General features: G+C 35.8%; 1 protein-coding gene and 1 long non-coding RNA gene across 3 annotated transcripts; both read left to right on the forward strand.

Moving 5' to 3' along the window:
- Positions 1-379: 379 nt before the first annotated feature.
- LOC148309661 (uncharacterized) lies at positions 380-4,038 on the forward strand. The gene is made up of 2 exons (XR_015837496.1): positions 380-635; positions 1,757-4,038. It is a non-coding gene; the product is annotated as an uncharacterized LOC148309661 (long non-coding RNA).
- A 612-nt stretch (positions 4,039-4,650) lies between these two features.
- RpL6 (ribosomal protein L6) lies at positions 4,651-12,107 on the forward strand. 2 transcript variants are annotated; one of them, XM_088259602.1, is made up of 6 exons: positions 4,651-4,694; positions 5,150-5,308; positions 7,946-8,097; positions 9,095-9,266; positions 10,484-10,669; positions 11,857-12,107. In XM_088259602.1, the coding sequence occupies exons 2-6, from the start codon at positions 5,150-5,152 to the stop codon at positions 12,016-12,018; spliced, it is 831 nt and encodes a 276-aa protein (XP_088115728.1). In that variant the 5' UTR covers positions 4,651-4,694; the 3' UTR covers positions 12,019-12,107. The 2 variants fall into 2 exon arrangements, with proteins under 2 accessions (XP_088115728.1, XP_088115729.1); XM_088259603.1 differs by having other exon boundaries at positions 4,671-4,740.
- Positions 12,108-14,066: the final 1,959 nt, after the last annotated feature.

A 14,066-nucleotide genomic window follows, 5' to 3' on the forward strand; every position in this document is an offset into this window, starting at 1 on the left:
TAATAAATTTAAAAATATATAACGTAACGTCGTAACATCGCTCGCGGCGAGCATCCGAAACTATGGATGGAGCGCTCACTGAGTTTACATTTAATTGTTCCTGATGGGACACGACTTTACACTTTGGAGTAACTGCGCTAAGCGCATCGACTCCATTTAGAAAATTGAAGTTACTATCACTATCACTGTATTGAGAAAAAGACAAATCAAACACATTGTAGGGAAAGTGGCAAATTAAAAACTATACGCGAAATCTAAGGGGAAAGCACTACGCGAAGTTAAGGATTTCACACTTTACTATCACTCTAATAATGGAATGAGCGCTCGGCTCGCTGCGGATCTAAATACGGGCCTGCGCACGACCGTTACTGCCATCTGTGTACTCGACGTAACAACAAACAAGTCTGAAGTCGTGGTTTTGTGTTTCTTGTTTTAAAAATTAAATCGAAGTCTGTTTAGATTCATCGTGGTGTCATTACAATCATAAAACAATGGTCAACAAGTGTACCAAACTCCGATGAAAATTATAAAAGTGGCCCTAAAGTTCACCTCTTTTAATTTCAAAAAGACGTCAGACAGAAAAATGGATCAAAGCCATTTGCCGGAGAGATTTCATTCCAACAATAAATTCAAGAGTAAGTTTATTTAAATCTCATTGGAACTAGTTAACTATGAGATCTACGTTGATTCAATAGTGACCGTTGTTTGAGAAAATTAAAATAAAAACGTAACCTACAAATCACCAAGTAGACTTAACCCTTTGCACTCGAGACTTTTTTTTGTGTATGACTTACCAGTCACTCGAGTCTATTTTTTTTGCAAATTTGCACAAAGATAGTTGATTTTAGTAAAAAACACACAAAAAAACTGGAATTGGGTATTATGTAAATTGACAGTAAAAGCAATATATAATGGATAATAATCCCTTTCCGCACCCCAATGGTGCATAGGGCACTGCTTCATATAATCTCGATCGATTACACATGAAGGAAAGGTGATCAGCCCTCCACTTCAGGTACCAGTCCAGTGTAATATTGAATAAATATTAGAGTGAAAAAATCACTTATATTTATTAAACCCCCCTGGGAATTGAACCCGGGACCTCCAGAACGGTAGCCGAGCATGCTGACCATTACACTACGGAGGCAGACAGCAGCAATATATAATTGTTTAATATGATTTATTTAAGAAAAATACTATTTTATAATTGTTTAGCGTTTCAATGTATGGGATCTAACAAAATAATCGCCCAAATGCATCCTAGGCTGCCCGGGACAAGTGTCACAAAATTCACAAGTCTCATGCCTTTGCCAATCTTTGTCCCTCTGTGAGCAAACCACACAGTCTCTTTTTGTTCTTATACGCAAAACATGTAATTTGCCATCCAGGCGGACCTCAGTTTAAGGAGTAGACGGCCTACTTGGAATCTGCCGAAAGTCCCCTACCAACTGATCTAGTAAAGTTTTCACAAACTTTAAGTGACTCAATGCTAGCAAGGACCTTGAGTGACCTGCAACTGGCGGGACAGAATTGTTCCTGCGTTAGTACGTATCCTGGCCTTTTATTATTTAAACAACATAACGGTACATAGTGGCGACATATAGTCGCCAACCGATTTACTGGGGAATTTATCATGTCGACATATTGTCGCCGTTCGAGTGCAAAGGGTAAATGGATAGGGTGTTTAATTATTTTACTAGGTGTAGATGATTTGAAAGATTACACATGTAATATTTTTATTTTACCGCATTTTCAGGTATGTGAAGCTCATTTCTTACCGTCAGATATCGAGAGAGAGATTTTCATTATAAATGGTCCTATGGAAAAAATAACAGTGCCTTTATCAAGAATTCAACCAGCGAAAAATGCAGTACCATCAATCCTTCCAAATTGCCCGAGTAACTTATCAACACCGAGCACATCTACCCGGGAAAGTGCCTGTGAACGAATTCATCGAAAAGAAGTCAAGCAATTGGATATTGCAATTCAAAATAGTATAAATATAACAATATACCTCAAACAATAAGTATGTGACAGCCCAAAGTTTTAATTCTTTCAGTGAACTTTCTGATAAACTACTGACAAGTGACAGATTCAGCGATTGGACCATTTTTAAAGTGGAAAGTGCACTGAATTTTGGACATTTCCAACATTCCCCCGTCCCAATGTTAAGTGTAGCAATTAGTGTAAATAGTGAGTTAGAAATGTCTATATTTATATATTTAAAGGTACCACGCAGCTGAAGAAATAGGATGGAATGAGAGACAAAATGTAAAATTAGTTTTGAATATCGTTAACATGCTTGTTGCAAATGTATTTTGAGATTTAGGAGAGGTTCACAAGATTCTTAATTTTAAATTAAAGACAGACTTTATTACCTTAATAACCAAGTAGTTGAATATTGTAAATGTTAAGTCTTCCAACAAAGGCATTAGATTCAGAGATTAACTTCAGAATACACTGACCAATTGTGCAGATGCAGATAGGGAAAAATCTGAAGGTCTTACAAAAGAGACACAAATCGCTCGCTTCTTTCAACAACATCATATATCAAAAAACTTGAATTTTTAGGAGATTGTTTTTAAAGTTTAAATATCATTAAATATTTTAATATCAAGCTACTTATTGAACTTTTTACTATGCAATAGATCTTTTTATGTAAAACCTGCATGTTTTTCTCCATTTGAAAAATATTAAGTACATAAAAAAATCAAACAATACCTTTTCTTCAAAATGCAAAAACAACATTTTCTGCCCTGTAGCGGGTAAATATAAAGTTAAAAAAACGCCGCTTTTGCTGGGATATAGTACATTTTCTGGGCATTCCGAAAACATGCACAACTGAAAATTGACAATTTTTGAAATATGACGTTCTTGAAAGGAGTGAGTGATATGGCAAAATTCCACACTTCTACTGTTTTGCTGAAGATGGCAGACTATTGCATAAATTCCTTAAATTTTAAATACTTTCTACTGGGAAAGATCCAAACTGATCCACTGGAAACTAGGTTCGGAAAATATCGAATGATGGCTGGATAGTGTCTCTTAGCCTAGGCAAATATATGAATGTGAGTCCAAGCTCAGGATTCAAAGTATCCTACCATTAACTTTGACTTCTAATTTATTTGGTAAACTGGAAATGGAATTTGAAAATATTGATTTACCATTTGACGAAAACTGTGTAATACCATCTGCGGTTCCTGACATTGATTATGTCCAGGAAGACATGGAAAATATCAAACCATTTTTACCAGTATCAATATACTTGTCGGGATATTGTGCTAGATCAGCTATCTACAAATTAAAATGTCCACCATCTCGAGAAAGGCTAATTATTATTGATTAAGTATTGAAATTAAGTAACACATCACACAGACTTATATGAAATATGGATCATGGTGGATTACTTTATCCGCAGCCTGATATTGTTGATGCTTTTGTATATAATTATCTAACTATTCAAAAACTTATTAGTAGCAAATACAAACAGTATTTTTGAAACAAAAATAATCAAAGAGAATCAATCTTGCATTTAACCTATTTTGTAATGAAGGACATTTATTTTGAGACTAATTTTAAAGTCCCCAACGAATGCTCTACTGAACAATTATGTAAAAAAGAAAAATGATTCCTTACACTCAGTTTTAAATAAAAAAGAAAACTGCTTACAGTTACAAAAAATATGTTATAAACCTATTACCAATTATGTAAATAAGTTTATTCTTCAGTGCTTTTCATGTATTTTTATTATTGATTTTCCAGACTTTCACCAAATGTTTTATTATTCATACCTTTGTCTTATCTTGATGCTTAAATAAACCCTTATTTATACTTGACATATATTTTGAATAATTTGAGTTTGTGTAATATTAATGTAATAGTGTAATTTGTGTATATTGATTTGTAATGTTACTTTTCCTTGTAATACAGAACCTAGTAAAATTGTACCATTAATATTTTTATGTATATTTTTTTGTTTTTATATGTTTTTTACATATATGTACTTTGTTAATTGTCTTAAATACATTGATAACCCAGTATGCTTTGTTTTATTCATGAATTTAAAAAAAATGAACATTGCTTTTTTGTGAATTAAAATGCTCAATTTATGAGACCATTTAAAAAAAATGTAATTAATTATATGCATATCATTTTTATTAATGAGTTTATTTTTAATTCCGTCAAATATGTCAGATTTACGTTATAATACTGTTAATCCATTGCAACTCGACTCCATTTACCTAGAGCAGTGATATTTTTGACAGATTTACATGGCCCCTAACCGCAGCCAACTTGTTTCAGTGTGCAGGCTTGTATACATTTACATAGGTGTGGCTCCAACCTACAGAGCGAGTGTTTTTGCCTAGAATTTTCACTCATGAATTACATGAAATTGTAGTAACAAAGAGTAAATCTATTCACGAGTAGACATAGGCTATGAAACTTAAAATGTTGAAGCCTGAGTAGGGTCATGATAAGCGGTGTTGCATAAGCCGTAGCTAGATTTCAGAGTCACTTGGACGTTAGGTAATTCAAAAAAAAAACGACAGCGCCAGCGTTCCTTCTCGATAGTCCAGTAAAAGCCAGTAAGTACCTTCGTAATATGTATTTTCGTATATGGCAACCGGAAATGTGTTTCGGATTTGAGCCGTTGTGTCGCTACTCTATCTCTTTTCAATACCGTGCGAAATATTGTGAGTTGGTAATTTTGACTTTTCGTTTAAAATCCGATCAATCTATGTAAATATGATGCAAAATATACTATTTTAGGGCGATTTTTATGAAATATATAGTCCTTTTTTCATTCCCACGTATATATTTGTCCATTTTTTTGGAACAACAATAAGATATCTTCATCTAAAATTGCATGTTTTCAATACTTCAACGTGAGATTTAACGGAGATATTTCCGTAGAATCTCAATTTAATTTATGTGAAATTGTGGCCACAAAAATTATTTAACGAATCCAAAAGTTTCCGTTTAAATAAAGTTCAATCTGTCGCGTTTCTAAAAGTGTTCTTAACCTAAAATTTCAAGTGTCAAATCTGTGTCATCGACGCCGGAAAAGTGAATTTCGTCGTTCGATTCGTACTAAATCTGATGGTATTCGAATAGTGTTTATAACATACAGTGTTTTCGGAATTTTTAGATGGCGCCAACACCTGAAAAGGCCGCCACGAAGGCGGCGAAAGCCCCCGCGAAGCCCGCCGCCGGTGGGGTGGCCAAGGTTCGCAAGCCCAGGTCTAGGAATTACAACCTAGCCCCTGGAATCGTCAGGTTCTCGAAGACCAAAATGTTCCACAAGAAGGTAAGAAATATATTTCTCATATTATTTATTGATTCGGCATTAACTTTGTGGAATGACATGATTATTTTATTAATATTAAACACTTCAATATACCACTTGGTATATTCAAGTGTTTAATATTAATAAAATAATATATTTCTCTGTTTATAGTCATAATAAATTTTGTTATGGGTCTTGTCTGTCACCTTTTATGCGATTCAAAACAGTGCACTGATGAAAATTCGCGATTGTAAAAATTCATATCCTGCACTGTTTTGGCAGTATGTATTTTTATAATATGCAGTAAATGTTTCCGTGGTCAGCAACTTCGGCTACCATTCTGGAGGCTCGGTTTCGATTTCCAGGAGGGGGGGGGGTTAAGTAAATATAAGTGATTTTTTCACTCTAATATTTATTCAATATTACCCTGCATTGGTTGGTACTTGAAGCGGAGGGCTGATCACCTTTCCTTCATGTGTTAACTATCTAGGTAGCACTGCATTTATATGATGCACTGGGGTGCGGAAAAGGGTTTAAAGATGAAGGAATTGTTTATTTATTTAAACTTCATGTACAGAAAAGAAATAAGTACATAGGCAGGCTCATTGCTAAAAAGTAATATCTTCCAATCAACAAAAACCGACTAGTGATATTGGTCAAAACGTTTGATTCCATATATAGCTGTTTGCAATCAGAGGGTAGATAGTGGTTGAACATTAAAAAAAAACATAAATTCCAAGTTGATGATAATGAGGAAGGCAATGGAAAAAGGGAGTTTAGGGAAGGAGGTAGAGGGAAAAACTATGTGAGGAGGTTTGATGGACAGTTGGGAATCTAATGATAGATAGTAATGTTTCCGACGTTTCTTAAATAAATCACGAATAATATAAAATAATATGGATAATTCAAAAGCATAAACAGCGAAAATAGGATCGATTATTTTTGTAGTATTTTGGGATATTTTTTTTGATATGAAATATGGTGGCTAGACTTCTCATCTATTATTGACTTATCAAAGCAAAATAATGGTTAATGTTAAATAATAAAAAATAATAATAAAAAACATTTGGATAATCATATAGCGACATTTTCGTAAAATACAACCTCAGGGTGCTTCATCTACTACTTGCTCTACAAGTGTGTAGATTTTTCATATTCCTACTCTCCTCTATATATAGTCAATTAAAGTAAATCAATAAAATGCAAGACTGTCATTTTAGTAACTGGTTATTCAAATAATGGCAACATTCGTTCTCCCTGTTTATTAATAAGTAAAAATTTACAAACTTGCATTGTAAAATAAATTCAGTATAAATATTTTTTAATTTTGTATTTTGATTGATTATGAGATTAATCTTACGAATTTCATACTCATTAAAATTTATTGAATAATTCTTTAACCCTTTAACCGCGTTAACTTTGTACCTGTACTTTGTACCATGATTATGGCACGGACTAATTACTGACCTCAAGAAAAATCAGGGATCTGTGTTTTTATTTATCCTTGTGATGTTACAAATTATTAGTCAGATATTTCAACAGATGTCATAAGGCCAAGGATTGACGTATTATTTTATCCAAAGTTCCACACCATGAAAAAATCCCTCCATGTTGAACTGAGGTTCGAAACTTAGAGCAAAGTAAAAACACATACGTTTATGTCAGCCGCGTATGGGGCATGTTTTGTTAAAACACATACGGTTATGCGAGCCGCGTGGATCCGGTTAAAATCTCATCCGCACCTGATGGTGCATAGGGCACTGCATCATATAAATGCAGTGTTTTCTCTATCGTTACGACACAAAAGAAAGGTGATCAGCCCTCCGCTCCAGGTACCAGTCCAGGGTTATATTGAATGGAAATCAGAGTGAAAAAAATCACTGTCTGCTATCCTGGTTCTGCTCCTAATTTCCTCATTTCTTATTCTTTCTCTTTGGCTTATACCGAACGTGCATCTTTCCATGCATTGGAGCTTTTTTACATTTCTTTTTGTAAGACCCATGGTCCCTAATGCATATCGCACCCCTAGATCAAAAGAGTATCAACTAAAAAAAAAAAACGTTTTTTTAGTTGATACTCCTTTGATTAGGGGTGCGATATAGAGTATCAACTAAAAAAATTGATGACGTATAGCGGTGTCCGTTTTTCGTTTTATTAAAATATCTAAAGTTTAAACCTGTATATCTCGCTTACTTCTCTACAGATTTTAATAAGAATGTTACCAATAGATTATTCATATTAATTTATTCATCATCAAACCCTTACCCGCACCCCAATGGTGCATAGGGCACTGCGTATAAACGCAGTGTTATCTTGATCGTTAACACATGAAGGAAAGGTGATCAGCCATCCGCTTCAGGTACCAGTCCAGGGTGATATTGAATAAATATTAGAGTGAAAAAATCACTTATATTTATTTGACCCCCCCCTGGGAATCGAACCCGGGACCTCCAGAATGATAGTCGAGCGTGCTGACCATTACACTATGGAGGCGGACAAAGTTAATTAATTTATTAGCCAAAAATAACACATGAGAATTATGCGTTGGTTAATCATTTGACTTAGTTCATCAATGCTTTCGCTATTATTGGAATAGTGAAAATAGACGAGCGCCGATAATAGAAACTGGTGATAAAACATTGAATTGGTGTGTTACAGGCCATTTACCGTTTCCTGGGTAAGAAGACCAAGAAGGCCCCCAAGGTTAAGAAGCCCGTCAGTGTGGAGAAGAAGATCGGCGGAGAGAAGAACGGAGGTAGCCGAGTTGTACTCCTTAACAAGAGGAAGACCTTCTACCCAACACAGGACAAGTGAGTCTTTATGGCCGATGTAAATCATCTACAGTTGAACTTAACTAACTAACTAACCATCACGCCGCTTCACCGCAGGGGTAGGCAGAGAGAATAGAGCGCCACACCACTCTGTCCTTGCAAACATTCTTCGCCTCTTCCACGTTCATGCATCTCCTTATACATACCCGCCGATTGTTACGACTCCTAACCTGACCACTTTCAAGTATTTGGCATACCTGATCGTGCCATGTTTTTCTTGGTCTTCCTCTACTTCTTTTCCCACTAACATTCGCCTCATAAATTTGTTTTACCGTTCTTTCGTCACTCATTCGTTCCACATGTCCAAACCATCTCAACACACCCTTCTTAATTTTATCGATAATGCTTATCTCAGCTTTGCATTCCTTCCTTATTTCGCTATTCGCACATCTATCATACATCGTTTTGTCGCACATTCTTCTGAGAGATCGCATTTCGACTGCATTCAGTATACTTTCATCCTTCTTTTGCCAACTTCATGTTTCACTTCCATACATTAGAGTTGGAACCAGGAACTTACCAACCATATAACAAACTTCTTCCATTCACAAATATTTGTTATTACTTAAAAGTGAGTTCTTTGACCCCTTGTGTGATTTGCACATCGTACACGAAACTTTTTATAGTGATTTGCCCAAATCCAGCTCGGGTCATTCCCCCACCGGTCTAAATATATTCTTCCTTTGTTTTTCTTTCTTTCCTAATATTGTTTATTTATGTTTTATACTGATTTATTATATTTCAAAATATGATAAAAAAACATAATTCACATAAACACAAGTCTACCAACTGTCTGCAGTTACAATAAATAAGTATTAATCAGTCTTGAAAAAGAAGCGGTTTCAAATTGATTTTAAAACAAAGTTATATTTTAGTTATGAAATGGAAAATCACAAAGTTATTGCTTCAAATATAAATTATGAAAAGAGTGTTGATGTGTGTTTGCGTGTCCGGTAAAGATTTGTGGGATTTGCAGGATGCCCTCTCCCAAGTACAAGAAGACGTTCAGCAAGCACGTGCGCCGCACGCGCCGCAGCCTCGTGCCCGGAGCCATCCTCATCCTGCTGGCGGGACGCCACAAGGGCAAGCGCGTCGTGCTCCTCAAGGTCCTCGCCTCGGGCCTGCTGCTGGTCACCGGTCCCTTCAAGGTTAATTAATCTCTACATCCTTAACCTGTTGACCGGGCGGTCCGCTGTCTAATTACGCAACTTGTAACAGGCGCGAATACTGATTCACTCTGTGTCTTAAATTCATGTCCAGATATGTATGGATGACTAATACCTTTGTTGTTCGATAAATATACATCCATATATATAATATAATAAACATATATTTCAAGGACGTATTCATATGTCCTACCCGTACCCGATATTGTTTACGTTTTACGTATTTATGCGTCCCGCCCGGTTAACAGGTTAACCATCCCCTACCGGTGATATTTTCAAATGAGAATAACAAAATAAAATTAACAACAAACTAGAGGTTAGCCAAGAAAATGGATCAAACAAGATGCCGCACAAGAGGGGTTTCTCTTGCCACTTGTCAATATAAATAATCAAATCATAGAGTATAATGCATTGAATGAAGAGATTTAAATCAATGGCATCAAGATACCATTTATCTGATTTAACCTTCCCCTCCCGGCGAAATGTATTTACTACAACTCGACTTTTCAAATGAGAATATCAGTATAAAATATAATAGATATGCACATGTTTCTGTAATTTTTTTAAAGGAATAACCCGCAAAGCCTCTATTAGAGGCTTGTCTGCAGGTAGGATAATAAGGATAGGGAAGGTAAATGTGAAAAAAAAATACATCACAAACACCCAGACCAATTGAAAATAAATCTTTCTTGAATTTATTTTGCAATTGGCGGGAATCAATGCAATGCTGTGCTGTATAGTTAATATAACTGTCGACATGCGATCTCTCAGAAGAATGTGCGACAAAACGATGTATGATAGATGTGCGAATAGTGAAATAAGGAAGGAATGCAAAGCTGAGATAAGCATTATCGATAAAATTGAGAAAGGTGTGTTGAGATGGTTTGGACATGTAGAACGAATGAGTAAGGAAAGAACGGTAAAACAAATTTATGAGGCGAACGTTATTGGGAAAAGAAGCAGAGGAAGACCGAGAAAAACATGGCACGATCAGGTATGCCAAATACTTGAAAGTGGTCAGGTTAGGAGTCGTAACAATCGGCGGGTATGTATGAGGAGATGCATGAACGTGGAGAGGCGAAGAATGTTTGCAAGAACAGAGTGGTGTGGCGCTCTATTCTCTCTGCCTACCCCTGCGGAGAAGCGGCGTGATGGTTAGTTAGTTAGTTTCTGATTTCCTGCATTTTTTTATATTTCAGATCAACGGATGCCCGCTGCGCCGCATCTCCCAGCGTTACGTGATCGGAACCGCCTCCAAGCTGAACATCTCCTCCGTGAAAGTACCCAAGCACTTGGATGACGCCTACTTCAAGAAAAACAAGAAATCCACCAAGCGCTCCGTCAAGAGGAAAGAAGGAGAAGACATCTTCACAGCCAAGAAAGAGGTATTACTCCTCACTGATGTTTCTCATTGTGATTAGCGTCATACCTCGTACATATCTCGTGCAACCGCCAAATGGCAGTTCCGTGTATCTCGCAGGCGTCGAGCCAATGCCTTCATTAGCTAGACATGCGAGTGGCGCTGTAGGTAGAGTTATAGTTGCAGTTTGCATTTGGAATTCGGAATGAAACTAATTTATTCTGTAAAGCAATCAGCATTCAGATTTCCTCGGTATTTACATATACAGTAAACCCCCCTATAGGGTTGGGATAAGTCATAACATAGACGTTAAATGTTTTTAAATTGTGTATTCATATATTAATGACTCATTTCAGTCATTTCCGCTAGTTATAATGTAAAAATACAATTTAAAATACTAACCCCTTATAACATTCCCTCTGATAATATGGTAAATGTCTCAACGTTTTGGGGGTTTACTGTATATAAATTATCGTTTTGCGTTTTTGAGAATATCATGTTTTAATATTCTTTCAACGATAATATGTACAAAATAATCTTATGATGGAAATATAGCAAACCCCTATTGGAACGTTTCTCATTGTTAGGTTTTCTTGCTATTTGCACCAATCAATCAAATTCCTATTTCATTTCCATACAACTCTTAGAAACATTTTCCGCAATTCATGCTGATAAAATTTTTCATTACCTCAGTTTGTCGGAAGAAAATACATCTAGCTGGGTGAGACCACTGAAAAAAGATTGCCTTAAACTAAATAAAAAATGTACGGCATGGTATTAACCTTTAGGATCTATTGCTACATTTTACCATCTCGGCTGTCCAAACTCAAAACACAGTAAGGGACATTTTTTTTGTAGTATATTTTTTTTGCATTTTTGGACTAAGTAGATTCTACTTAATCCAAAAAAGCAAAAAAAACATACTACAAAAAAAATGTCCCTTACTGTGTTTTAAGTTTGGAAAGCCGATCTGATTTTAAGAGCTAATTTGCCTTATGGTTTGGACTGACCGGTGCCATTTCTTCGTAACGTAACACATTATGATGCAAGCATTCGTATAGTCAGTACAGTGAGCCGAGCGCTCCACCCATAGTCGGAGTGCTCGCCGCGAGCGACGGTACGTTATGACGAAATGCTCTGGTCAGTCCCCACCTTTAAATGTTCTTATTAAAAAATATAAAATGAAGTTGACAAAAACTTTTTATCACGCAGAAATATGTGGCCAGCGAGCAGAGAAAGACAGACCAGAAGGCCGTGGACGAGTCGATTCTGGCCATCATCAAGAAGCACCCCGACCGCAAGGTCCTCCACCAGTACTTCTCCGCCATGTTCGGTCTCCGCTCTTCGCAATACCCACACAGAATGAAGTTCTAGAGCTCTAATATAAGTTTATATTTTATTACATGATGGACGACGGATGGTTTTGTGATTTGTGCTTCTGAACATTAAACGGTTGAACACAACTACGCTGGTTTTATTTATTTTTGCAAAGATATACAAATAAATTTCATACAACCTTAACTTTTATCGTAAAATGCATACATATAAAGATACCTACAATAAAAGTTCATCAATTCAAACAATGATACCTTGAATTTTGTCGCCAATTTTGACATGCAAGATATTTGAAATTTTAAAAGATGTTTTTTTTTTTCTTCAATCTATTTAGATGATCGATTTATTTATTATTTTGTTATATTGTCAACAAAAATTCAAATTTTATTCAAAACATTGCTGCACCGTCAGTTTGTATGTATGTACGTACATATATGGAAAATGGTTGATTTTTCTGTAAATATGCAAATTTGAAAGATTAAAAAAAAAATTACCTTTCTATTTCAAATAAACGCTATTTTGTTATTCATTGTTTATGAAAAAATCTAATGGTAGGGACTGACCGGAGCGTTTCGCCGTAACGTAATGTCTTAACATCGCTTGCGGCGAGCTCGCCAGCTATGAATGGAGCGCTCGGCTCGCTGTACTGACTATACGAATGCTCGCATCATAACATGTTACTATAAGAACAAATGACTATTCATGAACATCTGCGATTACTCAGATAAATATCTGGTTGGCACATCTGATCAGATTCACGTCCAGCAGTAAATATACCGTTTATTGGTATTTGTGAGCACTTCTTTTATCTATGGTGACACGTAAGCGGGTAACTGACTTGTATCGGCGTTCTGTCAATTTTGATTTGTCTTTTTTAGTAGCGGTAGTAGCTTCGGACAGTTGGAAATTTATTTTTCAATCCAATTCCTTGAATACTGTTCATATCACTAAACGGATTTCGTATGCGTTCATTGGTTACTGCAATATTATCTGTAAATCGGATAAATGGTATCTTGATGCCATTGATTTAAATCTCTTCATTCAATGTATCATTCTTGATGATTTGTATATTTATACTGATAAGTGGCGAGAGACAACACTCTTGTCTGGCATCTTGTTTGGTCCATTTTCTTGGCTAATCTCTATTATGGTCTTTTGGTTTTTAACCTTTTTGAAATTTAAAGAAAAACCAGCATTTGTGTAATATTCATAGATCATTAAGCAGCTTGTACATACTTAAAATTAAGAATCGAGTCATAGGTTGAATCTAGAACTTCTTACAGTCGGCAATACTAACCCTGGGACCATAACCCAATTGTAGGTACTTGGATATTCTACAGTATGAGAATTTTTTATCAATAATTCCCGAACAGGTCTTGCGTCACCCGAAAAGGTGTTGTTGGTTTCTGAAAAGGTTTCAGTTTAAAAAAATACATTAACAATTTATATTATCTCAATGAGTATTTATTTTTAAAAAAATATCAGTCAACTACAAATACTACACCGAACAACTTATCAACAATGGTTTTCAAATGAAAAAAAAAGTTTCTAGCTATTTATATTAACTAATCCGCATCCTATGGTGCATAGGGCACTTCATCTTATATAATAAAATAAAAACCCTTATTCGCACCAAAAGGTGCATAGGGCACTGCTTCATATAAACGCAGTGTTATCTTGATCGTTTACACATGAAGGAAAGGTGATCAGCCCTCCGCTTCAGGTACCAGTCCAGGGTAATATTAAATAAATATTACAGCGAAAAAATCACTTATATTTATTTTACCCCCCCTGGGAATCGAACCCAGGACCTCCAGAGCGGTAGCCGAGGGTGCTGACCATTACACTACGGAGGCGGACATCATCTTATATAGGCAGTGTTATCTCGATCGTTAAAAATACACGAAGGATAGGTGATCAGCTGTGTGCTTAAGGTACCAGTCCAGGCCGATATTATATAAGTAATTGTGTAAAAAAATGATTTGATTTATTTTATTCCTTGGGAATCGAACCCGGGATCTCCAGTACGGTAGCTAAACGCTCTGACCACTGCAGTAGTGAAGATGACTGTTGTTTTATACGTCACA

Source organism: Brachycentrus maculatus, unplaced genomic scaffold (genome assembly GCF_059751285.1).
Source record: "Brachycentrus maculatus isolate JH-2025_06_01 unplaced genomic scaffold, ASM5975128v1 h1tg000119l, whole genome shotgun sequence".
NCBI lineage: Eukaryota > Metazoa > Arthropoda > Insecta > Trichoptera > Brachycentridae > Brachycentrus > Brachycentrus maculatus.